Genomic DNA, 13,403 nt, shown 5'->3' with positions numbered 1-13,403 from the left:
TTCCGCATCACAGCGCGTTGTGACGAGTTCGCTACTGGATACGTGAGAGGAGGCCCCCAAGAGACACTTCAAGAAACATGCGCGCCCACACGGAGAGAGTTTTCCCCCAGCTTGTGGGTTTGTCTCCCTCGTGGAGACCCTGGGTAGTCGGACCCTTCAAAGTTCAGCTGTCCCCTGTGATTTCCCCGCTGTAGGCAGAAACTGACGGTCTTTCGCATTGTCTGTACTCTCTGGTTCGAGGGAGAAAGCCCCGTGTGAAGGGTCTGTCGGAAGCTGTAAGCCAGGATTTCTCGATTGTGTTCTGTGTGCTGTAGCGGAGCACAGGAAAGAAAGCTTCGGAGCGCGTCACTGTCCCCATCTCGTTTGCTGTGTTCGTTCTTTTCGTGTTCGGATGGCTAACAGTGATGGTAAGGCTGGGCTTTTCTGCTTGGACTCGCTGGGCCTCCACGAGTCCCGCGCACGGAGTATTAGACTAGCCGGGGAGGATGTGAAGCCCTTTAGGCATGAGAAAAAGATTATTTGGACGCACTGCACAGGACAGACCTTTGACGGAAGAGTGCTGTGGTTGTGTGCTGATCTTCAACTGCAGTATGTGTATCACTGCACCTGGACAGGATCGGTGGTCTACTCGCACCCGAGCATTGTTTTAAGTGAGTTTTCAGTCGCATGTTAAGCGGGAGAACTCCTGCTTCCGTATGTCAGGGGAATAGATTTTCTTTTGGAGCATTGCTGGCTGAACGTCTGTGGGGCTTGTCTGACTTCGGCGGTACCAGACGACTGCTCAAAGTCAGAAACAATTCTTGTACCCGCATGAGCATGTGGGGAGGCCGACGGAACTGTGTTCACACACGAGATATGCCGATAGCTTGCCTGCAGAATCACTATGTCCATTCTGAAACATCCGTGTGGCCGAGTTGAATCATGAGGTGAAGAGGTTTTTGTAATCGGCCATGCATAGTTACCTCTAGACCGGCGGACGTCGTCTTTGTCGTGGAGCAAGAACGCACAGGGCCACTGAGGTCGCGTGTGCATCCTCGCTGCCCGTGCACCGGTCAACCGCACCGATATGCGAAAGGGGGTCAGCTATGTCGCTTTCTCGTCCGAGGTCTTCGACTCCACCATCTCCCGTATGGCGGAATGTGGATTTGTCAGGTGTGCCTGTTCAGTAACGTTGCTTTCCGGTGTCTCAACAGGTGCCACTCTTCGGGACGGTGGTCGCTTGATTCAAGATGATTTTCGTGAAGCATACTACTGGATAAGACAAAATACACACCCCCGGGCAAGAATCATGTCGTGGTAAGCCAGTGGACTTCCTGAGGAGCTTTCTGGCAGAAGTAGGTGGAATTGCATGCCGTCCTAATCGCAAGAAACGCTCCCGTCTTTTGGTCCAGCCTTACATTGTATGCAGGTGGGACTACGGCTACCAAGCAACGGCGATGGGAAACCGAACGGTTTTTGTCGACAACAATACTTGGAATAACACACACATAGCTACGGTTGGCTTGGTATGGTACCCCCGACGTCAAACAAGAGGCCTCACCGTATGTTCCCGTGTCTTTTCGGTCGCTACTGATGTGGTGCCTCGACTGGTAGTCTGCATTTGCCTGCAGGCTTTTTCTTCCAACGAGGAAACTGCATATGAGATAATGCAACAACTCGACGTCGACTATGTCTTCGTAGGGGACTGCCCTGGCAGAAGCGGAAGCTTTCTCGTCTCGTGGTGCCGCAACACCAGTTCGGCACTTTCGGCGCCAGACCGAGGTCAGGCGCGCGTACACGGATGGTCATTAGCAAGATATGTCTGAAATTTGTGTATACCCTGCAGGTGGTCTTCGGAGGACTAGCGCGGTATCAAAGTGACGACATTAACAAGTTCCTCTGGATCATCAGAATCACATCCGGTGTTTATCCAATGATCCAGCAGTCGGACTACCTTAGCCGACGAGGAATGGTAAGCGCACGGAAGAGGCGATGATACGGAACCTCCTGTTTGCGCGGCAGGACACACTAGACTTAGGTAGGCAGGCAACGGTGGTCGGCGATATAATGGTGATTGGCTGTGTAACGCTGTGGAAATCTCTTGGCACAGAACAGAGATGAGATGCTATGTTCACCAGGGTCTGTCCGCGGTTCTACGCATTGTACTGCACTCCATGCGGTTTACCTGCAGTACACTGTGGGCAAAGAGGCTCCGAGAGCACTGGTGGACAGCCTGATGTACAAACTGTCGTACAATGGGCTCGGCCGGGTTACTAACGGGTTCGACTTCGCCAGGAACACGGAAATTGGGCAGAAGGAGATAGTGCTCAAATACTTCGAAGAGGCGTACACGACAGAAAATTGGCTTGTTCGAGTTTACAAGGTGAGTTCGTATCATGCTGGCGGAAGCGCCTGAAGCATACCCCGCAGGTTACGACTCCGCATGACACTTTTTTCCTTTCTTGTGCAGGTCAAAAAGCCGGAGGCCCGCCAGCAGTCTAAGGGCAGCCAACATGCTGCACCTTCGTGATGCAGCCGTGCTTTCCAAATTGATTTCGCCTTGGAAGGCCCGAAGATCGCATCATACGTCTTTATGCGTGTTGACTTCTCTTCATCTCTTCGTAGAGCCTATCGTGCCGCTGCTTAAACCTCTCAACTTCTCCATCTGAAAGTCGTCAAGGGATGCCTGTTCGCAAGGAAATAGTTTAGCTGGTCGAAGATCCTTACTATCGGGACTGAAATAAGTGTTAGCTTTCGCATTCAGTAAAACAGCAGAAGTTCAAATTCTTGCTTACATGAAGCTGAGGAAAAATAGGGGCAGAAGCCTACGGACAGACTCGTGATGTCGCACAGACTAATGGATGCTGCCGCCTAAGCATGCTTACAGCCAGGCGCCGCAGAATAGGATGTAAGCTGAGAGATGAGCGAAGTTTGTGGCTGTGATGCCCGCGACCCAGGTGAAGAGTGCGCTCAGGCCTCGAGAGACCATCGAACCAGAATTGCGGATAGACATCATCATAGCGTAGACGCTTCCCTCAAGACCTGGAACTCGACCACGTGAGTACTTATTCCTTTGTGAGACAGTGAAAAAAGGTACCGGGAGGGCATATAGACGCAGTCAAAACCAGAAGTGGGAGCAACTGAATCTCCGCTGTCTGAAACGATCCGATGCTGCCCGTTCACAGTTACCTAGGACACAAAGTGCTTACCGCCTCGATCAAAAATCCTCCGCTGAGGACAAACGCCTGGTTGCTGATGCCTAGCTTCTGGTTGAATCCCGTTACGAGGATAACTGCGCGAATGGAAGTGTTGAGTATTAGAGTGGGGAGTATCGGGGTTCAGTTACCGGGAGACACATAAATCGGGACAGCTACGACGATGGTCCACAGCAAGGTTCTGCGGAAGCCTGCTTGTCTGAAGACGAAGCGATAGAGCAGAACTCCCAGAAGTGCCGCAATTCCGTATGTAAATCTGAGAGCGTGTTTCAAGAGCCCGTTTCTCGGGAGCGCGACCGCACGCAATGCTAACCGCAGAGTTCCCATAAAAGTTGGAGAAAAGCCCAGCTTGTTCGTGAAGTAGAAGAAGAGAGCGTCATCGTAGTCAGGGCCGGCCATGTAAATGAATATGTAGAGGGCAGGTCCCCAGATGACAGCTATATATGCACTGTTCACACCTGTTGAGGACCCAGCCATAGATGCATGTCTTACGCTGCTTAAGAAATGCGCTGAGTTCCCGGAACTGCGCTTTCATATCTCGTGCCGGCGGTGTCGTTACATCCCCCATGAAGAAGGACACGAGTGTGATGAAGAAAGGGAAAACGGCTGTGGCGACAAAAATGCCTGAAAGGGTCGGAGCCTCCACGATTCTACATTGGTACGCGGACGAAGGCGGAACTCACTTTGTTTCGACGTCTTTTCCAGGAGGTAGCCAGACAGGTAAGCTACAATCAGACTGCCTAGAGCCTTAGACGTGATGAAGTCTGAGACATTCTCAGCGCTCTACGAAACAGATCTTTCTCTGCAAGGCTTCAGGGCTGTATGGTTCGTTTACTTGATCGAGGGTTTTCCCCGCGGTACTTTCGACGACAAGAGCTTCTGCCACTGCAGAGCAGAACGCAGCGGAGAGCTGCAGTTGTGTGGTATATGCACGGGCCCTCTGGCATGTTCTACAGTGTGTGGCACACCGATATAAGGAATAGCGCGCTGACGGCGATAGCCACCTGGGCAAAGGACATGTTGTCGGAACATCATGCGAAACTTGAGATGCATACCGATGCAGGGAAGAGCCCTAGCATTAGGAATCCACATGCCTCCAGAGTGCTGAAAAGGATCATGTAAGGCTTTCTCCTGTAGCCGAAGAACGAGTAGGTGTCTGAGAGGAAGGCGAATAGCGGCCTGTAGGGAGCGCATTCTTGGTGGGATGCGGCTGATTGAAAACTGGAATCGCGTCGTTACTTGAACACCCAGGGGATTGCTGGAGCGATGAAAATGGCGGAGACTTCCGGAGGCGTGAGACCTGGAAAACGCAACTGATGAGTAAATGACCCTCCACGGCCGAGGCGAGGCGGCGTTACCAAGGTCATCCTTGAGTAGGTAGTAGATAGCGAGTGCGGCAAGGTGTGTTAAACCTTCAGAGAATCCAACCAAGTAACTGCGATCCCCCGTTTCTGCCGTTTGCTCACGAATTATGCTCCTCTGTGGTCTTACATCACAAACTGAGTAAACGTCAGCTTCTTGAGATACTCCGACTCGGCAATCCGTGGGATGAGGGGGATCTCATCGGCGGTCTCTCTGCACGGACAAGAAATTAGCCGAAGACTGCGGACTACGCAAATTACGCCGCATTACCCCGTTCCTGCAGCCTTTCGATGCGCAGAGCACCGCCGGGGAAATCGTGTCAGCTCTTTGTGCACGAGTAGATAACGAAGTCCGACTTACCGCCTGGACCTCCTCATACCCCGCAAACGCAGTACGGATGCTTACGCCGCGCATCACGGCTACTGTGGTACTTGATCCGGCGTCGACCACGACAATGACTGAACGGGGGACGCCTGGTGCGGTGGGAAAACGACAGAGTTAGACTTCAGCTGCCGCGCGCAAAGACCCCCGGCAATTACACCCGCACGTTGCCCGATGTGGTGTACATACTCTCGCCGCCTGACGCCACCGGCGCGGCGCGAACAGAAGAGTTTGCCCTGCAAGCATTTACGACCACTGCGTGAAATAATCTGTTTTAGTTAGCTGCCGCGCCTGGAAAGCAGCCGCAGGTTTTCTGTTGGGCGACACAGCACGCGGGCAGCGGCTTCAATTCTCGCCGACCAAGCCCAATCGAAGCCGACTGCAAGAACTAAGCTGCGTACACGTTCCCTTGAGTTGCTTTGGTGCAACTTTGTACGCGTCGGGCAGATGCGGGGCCTCAGTCCGAAATTCGCTGGATGCCTCTTTCCTTCTGTCTAACCAGTCTGGCCGCGGAGACGGTTATACGCCGCCGCTGCTATCAACTTCCCTTTCGCCTCTTCCGGCCGGCATGTAGCTTTTCTTCGAGTGGAGGACAATAGATGCTTATCATCGAAATGCAAGCGGGCTTCGCGGCCGCGCTGAAGCACAGAGGTCTCCACTAGAACCGGAGTTGTTAATAAAAAATGACCGTGTGTTCAGGGTGTGCGGACGCACTCCGGTAGCCAGGCTCTCGGCACTGCTGCACGGTGTGTCCCCACTTTCCCCTGCTGTACGCTCGAACTGCTCCATAAACTCGGCCGGGTGTTGTATCATTTTGTCCCTGTACAAGCAGCAAAACCGATGAAGAATGTTGATGTTTCAGCATTCTTCACGGCCCCCTAGCCAGAGGAGTTGTGTTACTGTCTCATACTCTACTGGCGGCTCCAATACTGTAGTTCCGCGTACGAAAGGTCGCGACTTTTCCTCTTTGGGACGCACGGCGGAAGGTATTGTGTCCGTTGACGCCCACCCCCTCTGACAGCTACAATGGTGAGCTGGGTTATCTGCGGCTGCTTAGAAGTGCAAGCGGGCGGGGGGAGAACGCTTGAAGAAAGAAGCACTCCGCCGGGTGCAGCGTTTCGCGACTAACAAGATTATCCTCTCGTACTGCAGCTTTGGTCACTATGCTCGGCGGCCGTCACTTCCGGGTGCTGAAGGAAGCGCGTTCAAAAGAGAACGTAAGTGCGTGTGCAGGACACTTTTTAGCTCGTAACGGCGTGCCTGGAGAGACGCTGCCCGGCGTCCTCTTTCTACTGCTGTACACAACGTCCATAGGTCACTTGCACCCCGCCGCCTGCAGTTGCTCTAATGCAGCGCGCTCCGCAGTCAGCTGACGAGTTGAATGAACCTAAGAGTACAGACCTCAACGAAAAGTACAGGGCAATATCATACGGAGTTCGGTGAAGACCACGGAGATATATGATAACGCATGAACATGAAGGAAACACCATCGACGTAGGCTGTACTAGAGCTAGGTTGGTGCGGGTTAAGCGAAAGAAGCACGTTGGGCCTCAAGCGAACGCGTGGGCAAATGCCGTCAACCGCGCAGTTCGGAGTTTCGCTTTGGTAACCTCCACCTGAAGTACAAAGAAAGGAAGCCAAGTCTCGGTGCGACGCTACGTTTCTAGGGGCCGCCACGTAGCATCAGCAAGACAAAACAGAACTGCTTCATTTTTCCTGAAGTTTGTGCCATATCCTAATGCAGGTACAGACTCCCAGCGGAGGGAATTTCAAAGTATGACTGCCATACTACTCACCTGTTTATTCACAAAGTCGACGAACTCCTTAGATTTTCCACTGAGCGGCGCAACTGATTTCACTGTCTCTTCGTGCGCAGGCTCGAAGCCAATCCTGCATGAAATACGCTTCACAAGACGGTACTCTTGTTAGCTAGGGTAGAGTCGACATCGCAGACAAACCCTGACAAATACCGGTCCCTACCTGCTATTCACTGAAGAGTAGAGCTGCTCCAACCTCTTCAACTCCTCCTCTTGAAGCGAGCTGAAGTCAAATCCGCTCGCACTCTTGCACTTCCTTACGAGATTCTGAACCTCCTGCGCTTCCGATGCCCTGCGAACGCGGTCAAACGATGGCAAGTCCGAAAAGCGGGTAACCAACGCGCACTACACAATCAGCAGGTACAAAGTGTCGTTGTCCCTGTGGCACTTTGGCGCGAAACTCATGCCCGTATGGGATGAAGCAGGCACAAGGCTGCTCCGTAGACATCTGCACGTCCCAACAAGGACGCCTGCGTACGTGCACGAACTGTCAGGAGTTTCGGGGGTCAGAACCACATCGACCACCAAGAGCGAATCGTTGGACCCTATGTGATGAAGAGGCTACGCTGATACACTGGAACCATCAACACAGTCCTACAGCCTCGTTTCAGAGCCCTGTTGTTGACCCTCGCAGACAGTTCCAATCCTCCTGTTCTCCAAGTAGATTTTAAGTCCTAGCGACTCACTTGACGGTGAAGGAGTCCAAAAATTCCTTTTCTCGTTGCTGAAACACTGCCGCTACTCTTTCGACAACTGTCCCCGAGGGGTTCGCGGACACAGAGGCCAAGTCGACCTTCGCGAGTTCCTGGAGTGATGCTTTGAAGTGGGCTCCGACAGGATCCTGAGCAGGCATCAGCACGCAGTTGTTTTACCGCAGTTAGGAAACTCTTGCGGTAGGGACGTAAAAGTAAACGAAAGCCCACAAAAGCTGAGTTGACTCAATTTCTCCTGCGACTTTGTCACTCGAGTGAACGAGACAGCGGTCACAGCTCAGCCCCAGTCAGAAAGGCAACTTCTGCATGAATGACGCCTACCATCACGGTGTCGGTCCCTGCCAATCCGTTGATGGCACTTCTTAGAGGCAACTTCTGCATGAATGACGCCTACCATCACGGTGTCGGTCCCTGCCAATCCGTTGATGGCACTTCTTAGAGCTTCATCCTCAAGCTGAGAGCGGGCGCTGTAGTTGTCCTTGAAAGATGCAACAATCTCATGGACCATGACCTCCTGCAGAGAACCCTGGATCACTTTTTCTGCTTGCTGAATGGCGTTAAGTTTCTCGACCAACCTGTCAATAACTTTCCGTCGCATTTGAGAGATGAGGGCGACTCTATACTGAGACATCTGCTCCTCGACTTCGTCTCTGAATTTCATGAGATAGTCCAGACACTTTGTATCATTTGCGTATTTCTTCATTTGCCTGTAGACCAGCTCTTCTCCTACATTTTTGTTCTCGCGCGCGGTGTGCGCTAGCGACTTCTCTTCCTTCCAGAAAAATTCCCGAATCTCACGGCTGTCAACACACCCAACAGAAGAAGCCCTGATAGTGTTCCGCAGCGGCCAAAAGGAGGCACGACCTGACCAAAATCGACCATTATTTTACGCTCCGCGTCACCTGGCAGCGGCTAAAGGCCGATAACAAACTGCATCGCCTAAGCTGGCCACACTACATGTCGCTGCGATTTCGTTCCGCAGATACCACAGACGGATCCCTAAGACCAGAGTACTATGTTGAAAGGGAAAAACTAGTGGTTTTTCCCCCGCTGAGAAGATAGTTGTTTGAAGGGGGGCAGCTCGTCTGCCGTTGAATAATGACACCAAGCCCGCTCTACAGCCCTGATCTGTTATCCGGAATCGCAGAGTCCCACCATAGGTTCAGCCATTGTGGAAATTCATAGCCACGCAGAGACGCTCTCAGCGCCCATGGCTGCCTGGTACAACGGTACCTGCAACTGTCCAAAGAAGATTTCCCTGTTCAATGCCGAAAGTAGCACATCCTCAGACTCACTAGAAGTACGAAGCTAGCATGTAAAAGACTGCGCCGAAGGGAAACGTCTTCGAATAGAACCAGGCGTTGCTCAGCACCGTGTTCGACAGGCCGAACCAAACGCCGAGAAAACACAGACCGTAGCTGGACAGCTGAACAGTGAATACATGCACACTGAACAAACGGAGCCACTGTGTCCGGTTTTTCAGTTGCGATCACCGTCCCACACTGTTTGCGGGATAAAACCAGATTTACCTGAATCGGGTCTAAACCGTGTTTATACTGTGAAGGAATGTGGGGCCCGACAGTACGCGGGAGCAAAAACCAACCAGATCACACACCATTATCCTTATCAAAGTCACGAGAATACTGCCGTGACACGGCAGCTGCACAACCAACACGACCACGCGGTCCTGGTTGTATACACAGGAGCCGTACCCGACGATAACCCAGCCCGATATCCCCGTGCCTCACCAGAACCATGAACTACAATAGCAGAAAAAGGGATCTTGACAGGAGATCCAAAGAAACCTCAGTGCCCGAGTCGGAACTCACAACCTCGGCGAACACAATAGACTCCGGAAAAAACCGCACGAAACCAAACTACAAGTGCGTTCAGAACCGCCGCCGCTTATTGCTTCACGTGCTCGAAGTGATGCCGCACCAGCTGTCCTGCGTGACGAGAAGGCATTGCCGGGCTCCTTCGCATATGACATCTCCCGTCCGCGTGCAGCACTTTGACTCTTCCCCCCCGGATATCCCTAGCCAAGCAGAAGCCACTCGCTCTTATATTGTCACACTGCGACGTCACACAAACAACAGACAATTTCCACCCACTCACCAGATTCTGCGGCTTCTTGTACTTGAGTTCAACGAGCTCTTCGGGGTTCGCAGCTCGCAGTCGAATACAAAACTTGTAACAGTCTTCTTCAGCTAAGTCGAAAAGCACTGCTAACTCTGCAAAAGAGAACACACTTGGATGACAAACATGCTGGGACTCAGCAATGCCGACGTGTTTCTCACCGGGTCCAGCCGAGTCCCCGGGCGGACACGGCGTCTACTAACATCAAAACACCGGGGCCTGCAAGTACTGTAAACAGGACAAGGTTCTCCTTGAGAACAAAACTCCGCATGAGTACTACAGTGCGCAGGAGAAAAAAGGCGACGCAGGACCTCCGCACCTTGCTGCATCACTCAACACGCTCAACTTGCGGAACGACTTTCTTTGGAAGTCAGAAGCGGCAGTGAAGGGCAATCGCTAACGCAAGCCGGTAACTGTCTTGTGATGCGTCTCTATCACGACTAAGACACGGAAAGAAGTCGAACTGAAGCATTGCTGACTTGGGCTTGGCCCGCAGTGCCCTTCCCGAGGTGCGGCAATGAGATCCGTACCAGGATAATGGAACTTGTAGTCGCCAGGAAAAGCAATTTCGAAGGCGTTGATCTCCGTGTCGGTGTAGCCATTTTTCCACAAACATTGGATGAGCTCCTTCTTCGTGACAAAAACGTCCTTCTCCACCGTTAAACCGTTCTCACACCTGGAGAAGACACTTGCGTCTGGCGCACTAGTGTTCCCCATTTCCAACCAAGGATCCAAACGTGACGTCGCGGAACGCCTCACATCAAAAACCACAGTCCCTGCTACGGCCCACCCGCGCATCAGCAAGCGGAGCACGATCAGAAAGACAGGGCCAAACACTCCTGGAGTTGACAGCTCCTTTCCTCGGATGGCACAGCAACCTCCGAGGGAGCACTTTTACACACGCTCTTACCCCTTGGACATAACCTGGTTCAGAAGAGCCAGATATCAGCCCGAGCACGCTTCAGCTCGCATCTTGAATCAGCAGCTACCACAGTTACTGATTTCGCTATTCACTGTGTATGAGATAGCGCGGCCTGTGCCATGCAGACAGCAGAACGCAGGGCGGCACTCTAAGACGCAATGGTAAGTGCTAGCTTTGTGATCTACTTCGGTCCGGGCAGTGGCACACTGGAAAGGCAACATAGGGAAGACATTTACCATACTGTAAGCGGGTGTACAGAGAATGCCACGTGGAGGCCCCGCGCCCGCGACATACAAGCCCTTTGCTGACCTCCTGGCGAACTGGACGAATGCCTCCTGACGGCCCTCAACGTCCGTGACGAGCTTCAAGAAGCGCAGAAACAGAGGTGCTTCTTTAGTAAACCGGGCGAAGTCCTCTCTAAAATGTAGAAGAGGCAGCAAATATATGGTGCGAGAAACTCATGCAGGACCGCCAGCGGTAAGGCGACTCCCTAAATCGCCCGATTACGGACAGGTTTACCGGGATCGCAAACAGTGCACGAGATGACGCGAAGGCAAGCTGTAAAGAGCTCGGGCTAGCATGCAACGTCAGCAAGGGAAACGACTCTGGTACACGAGATGCTCTATGGCGAGCGCCAACAGCGTATACCGACTGGCGTCGAGTGGGCGCTGTTGGGCAGATGGAGACTGTACCGTCAAGGCGCGAAGCACCGAAGCCTGTTTCTTCAGCCCTGCCGTCGCAGACGGGCACGTCATGCAACACGAACTCGGACGGTTGAAGAACAGAAAGTACACAGAGCGAAGATATATACACGCCTTCACGGAGAACCGGCTCAGCGCAGGAAATGGCGGGACCCCAAGGGACCTGCGCTGAAGGCTGCCCTCACGAGGAGTGTACCTGTGTTACTGCATTGGGAATGGTTCTGTCTGCAAGACCTTAAACCGTACGCCCCGCCTTTTTGAGACGTTGTGAGACATCGACACTAGACGGCGCACGAACCGGGGCCGTCGTCCATTTTGTATTCTTGACATCCCGTTGTGAGACTTAGCACGATGTGGCAGTTTCCCAGAATGACATCTCATCCCATCACCGGCAGTTGAATCTGCTGCCTCGGAGCGTGTTGCCTGTCCGAAGTCTGGAAGATTTTCTGGGTTCCGACACCGCGGGAGGAATAAGGTAGCAAATTATTGGCCTCCGCCCGAGTGTACACGCATCAACCCTGGAGTGTGTTCGGTGCTGTCATGTTCACGCTGTAGGGGCGATCCATGACTTCTCTCTCTCGAGAGAAGGTGCCATCTACCGGCAAGCCTTTTCGTCAACTAAAGCCTACCTCGACGGCTGCGCAAGGACGATGTCGTCGAACATGGTGTCGGCTGTCCATGGCTTTGTGATGCGGTATTTCGTATACTGCACCCGCGAGAACGACCACCCGGTTCCCAGGCTTGCGTAGCCTCTACACTGCAGAGTGGTCTTTACTGGGGAAGAGAGCCCCGCCGTACCCAGAAGGCTCCCACCAAGAGGTCTCCGGCGCAAGATTTCATCCCGGTCCGACCGCGGGAGGGAGTCCAAAGTGAAAAAGGGGGCTGGAGGCTGTTTTGTGCTGATCGCGGCCGTGGCTTGCCTCCAGTCGGGAAGCGTCCGCGAGCGCCGGATCAGCATGAAGTACGAGAAAGAAGAGACCTGCATGGCGAAAAACAGCTATTACAGGTGTAGCAAAGCACCACGTTGTCTTCTTTTTCTTACTTGGTAGACGTTCGATCTCGATCGCATGCGCGTGTGCGCCTGCAGGCAGGCGACTCCCACGAAGACTCCTGGAGAGAGCCCCGTCAACAGCGGCACGGAGACGCTTCAGAAATCAGATCCATCAGTAGGCTGCTTTTATTTCTCTAGCGCGTGTCTCCTGGCTGGCCTGGAAGAGCGAAGAGGCAGGCGTCGGCCACTTCTGCCGCCGTCCTCGAAAAGTCGGGGTCGACAGCCAACCGGGCCGGCTCAGCTGCCAAACGGAGTGCCACTGAGTACGGAGACCGTTTACAGACCGCTTCAGGCACCCGTTACTGCAGTTACTACCGTCTGTCTGCAGTACGCTGAAGTGTACGGAGCCTTTTTGGTCACTGAGGTGCCGTGCTGGGCCTGTAGCGACAGCTGTGCACTCGTTGCGTCGGGAATTCGATTGAGCGAAGTTCTGCACACGGGCAGAAGTTACCGACAAGTGCCAACCAACACGGTTAAACACGTCTCCGTTTTTACAGTCACGTAGTAACAGGGGTACACGTGGGCTCCACCGCGCCCGGCACGATCGGCAACAGCCGCGATACTCCCTTACGCCGTAACAGCTGCTAGGAGAACACTTAATGTTCACTTTTTGTAGACGACGACACCAACCGGCGGCGTGCAAGCGTTTTCTTACAAGTTTGCAACTGCTCAGCCCCGCCGCCACCGAGCGGGGCCTGCACGACACTTGCCCCAGTAGGCGGGTATCCAATGGCACAGCTCCCGACGGGCGCGAAATACGTTGCTCCATACCAAACGACAACACGGACTGCCACGTGGGCGCTCTGGCAGCACATGGTCACCAAACAGGCGTTACACTCCCCCCGCGCCTTCAAGCGCTGCGTCCCCCCCAGCGTTCGCTTCCTTTGGGAGCTATAGATCTTCAGGTGCCAACACATCTGCTGACGAGCTACGGCTCTCGCAAATCTGGCCGAGTTCGGGATCGGCCCACTTCACTAGAAATCCCCGCTCTTTCGCCCCGCTGCGCTTCTGGCGCAGTCGTGAGTCCAAAAGCGCCTCGGGCGCGTGTGGGTGCTTGCTCGGCTTGTCCGCGCGGCTTCTTTGCCGCCTCGGTCGGCTGGTGCTGGTTACGGCGCGGCCGCTGTCG

At 53.6% G+C, this 13,403-nt stretch overlaps 2 protein-coding genes across 2 annotated transcripts; one reads left to right on the top strand and one right to left on the bottom strand.

Annotated features, from left to right (window-relative positions):
* The first annotated feature begins 2 nt into the window (after positions 1-2).
* On the top strand, positions 3-2,609 carry CSUI_006145 (oligosaccharyl transferase stt3 protein). Its single transcript, XM_068066310.1, has 8 exons — positions 3-407; positions 590-650; positions 1,194-1,296; positions 1,409-1,505; positions 1,611-1,676; positions 1,826-1,951; positions 2,171-2,362; positions 2,450-2,609. Exons 1-8 carry the CDS (start codon positions 405-407, stop codon positions 2,507-2,509), a joined length of 708 nt encoding a protein of 235 aa, XP_067921715.1. The 5' UTR covers positions 3-404; the 3' UTR covers positions 2,510-2,609.
* Positions 2,610-4,566: 1,957 nt separating this feature from the next.
* On the bottom strand, positions 4,567-12,430 carry CSUI_006144 (bt1 folate biopterin transporter family related). The gene is made up of 9 exons (XM_068066309.1): positions 10,134-12,430; positions 9,406-9,698; positions 8,763-8,893; positions 7,862-8,267; positions 7,441-7,595; positions 6,918-7,046; positions 6,734-6,827; positions 4,917-6,553; positions 4,567-4,769 (listed from the first exon to the last, which is right to left on the bottom strand). The coding sequence occupies exons 1-8, from the start codon at positions 10,399-10,401 to the stop codon at positions 6,488-6,490; spliced, it is 1,542 nt and encodes a 513-aa protein (XP_067921714.1). The 5' UTR covers positions 10,402-12,430; the 3' UTR covers positions 4,567-4,769; positions 4,917-6,487.
* Between the last annotated feature and the right edge of the window lie 973 nt (positions 12,431-13,403).

Source organism: Cystoisospora suis, assembly GCF_002600585.1.
Source record: "Cystoisospora suis strain Wien I chromosome Unknown contig_3070, whole genome shotgun sequence".
In the NCBI taxonomy this organism is placed as follows: domain Eukaryota; phylum Apicomplexa; class Conoidasida; order Eucoccidiorida; family Sarcocystidae; genus Cystoisospora; species Cystoisospora suis.
This window is presented reverse-complemented; position numbering and strand designations above follow the sequence as displayed.

What these genes read in the sequence shown, in the direction of transcription:
- CSUI_006144 (XM_068066309.1), bottom strand. Translation starts at nt 10,401, where the DNA reads ATGCGCGGGTGGGCCGTAGCAGGGACTGTGGTTTTTGATGTGAGGCGT. An exon ending in CTACAAGTTCCATTATCCTG is followed by an intron (nt 9,699 to 10,133) that starts GTACGGATCTCA and finishes TCTCTTTTGCAG; the next exon opens with AGTTAGCAGTGCTTTTCGAC. An exon ending in ATGCTAGCTTCGTACTTCTA is followed by an intron (nt 8,268 to 8,762) that starts GTGAGTCTGAGG and finishes GTGTGTTGACAG; the next exon opens with CCGTGAGATTCGGGAATTTT.
- CSUI_006145 (XM_068066310.1), top strand. An exon ending in TCGACGTCGACTATGTCTTC is followed by an intron (nt 1,677 to 1,825) that starts GTAGGGGACTGC and finishes TATACCCTGCAG; the next exon opens with GTGGTCTTCGGAGGACTAGC. An exon ending in ACCTTAGCCGACGAGGAATG is followed by an intron (nt 1,952 to 2,170) that starts GTAAGCGCACGG and finishes GTTTACCTGCAG; the next exon opens with TACACTGTGGGCAAAGAGGC.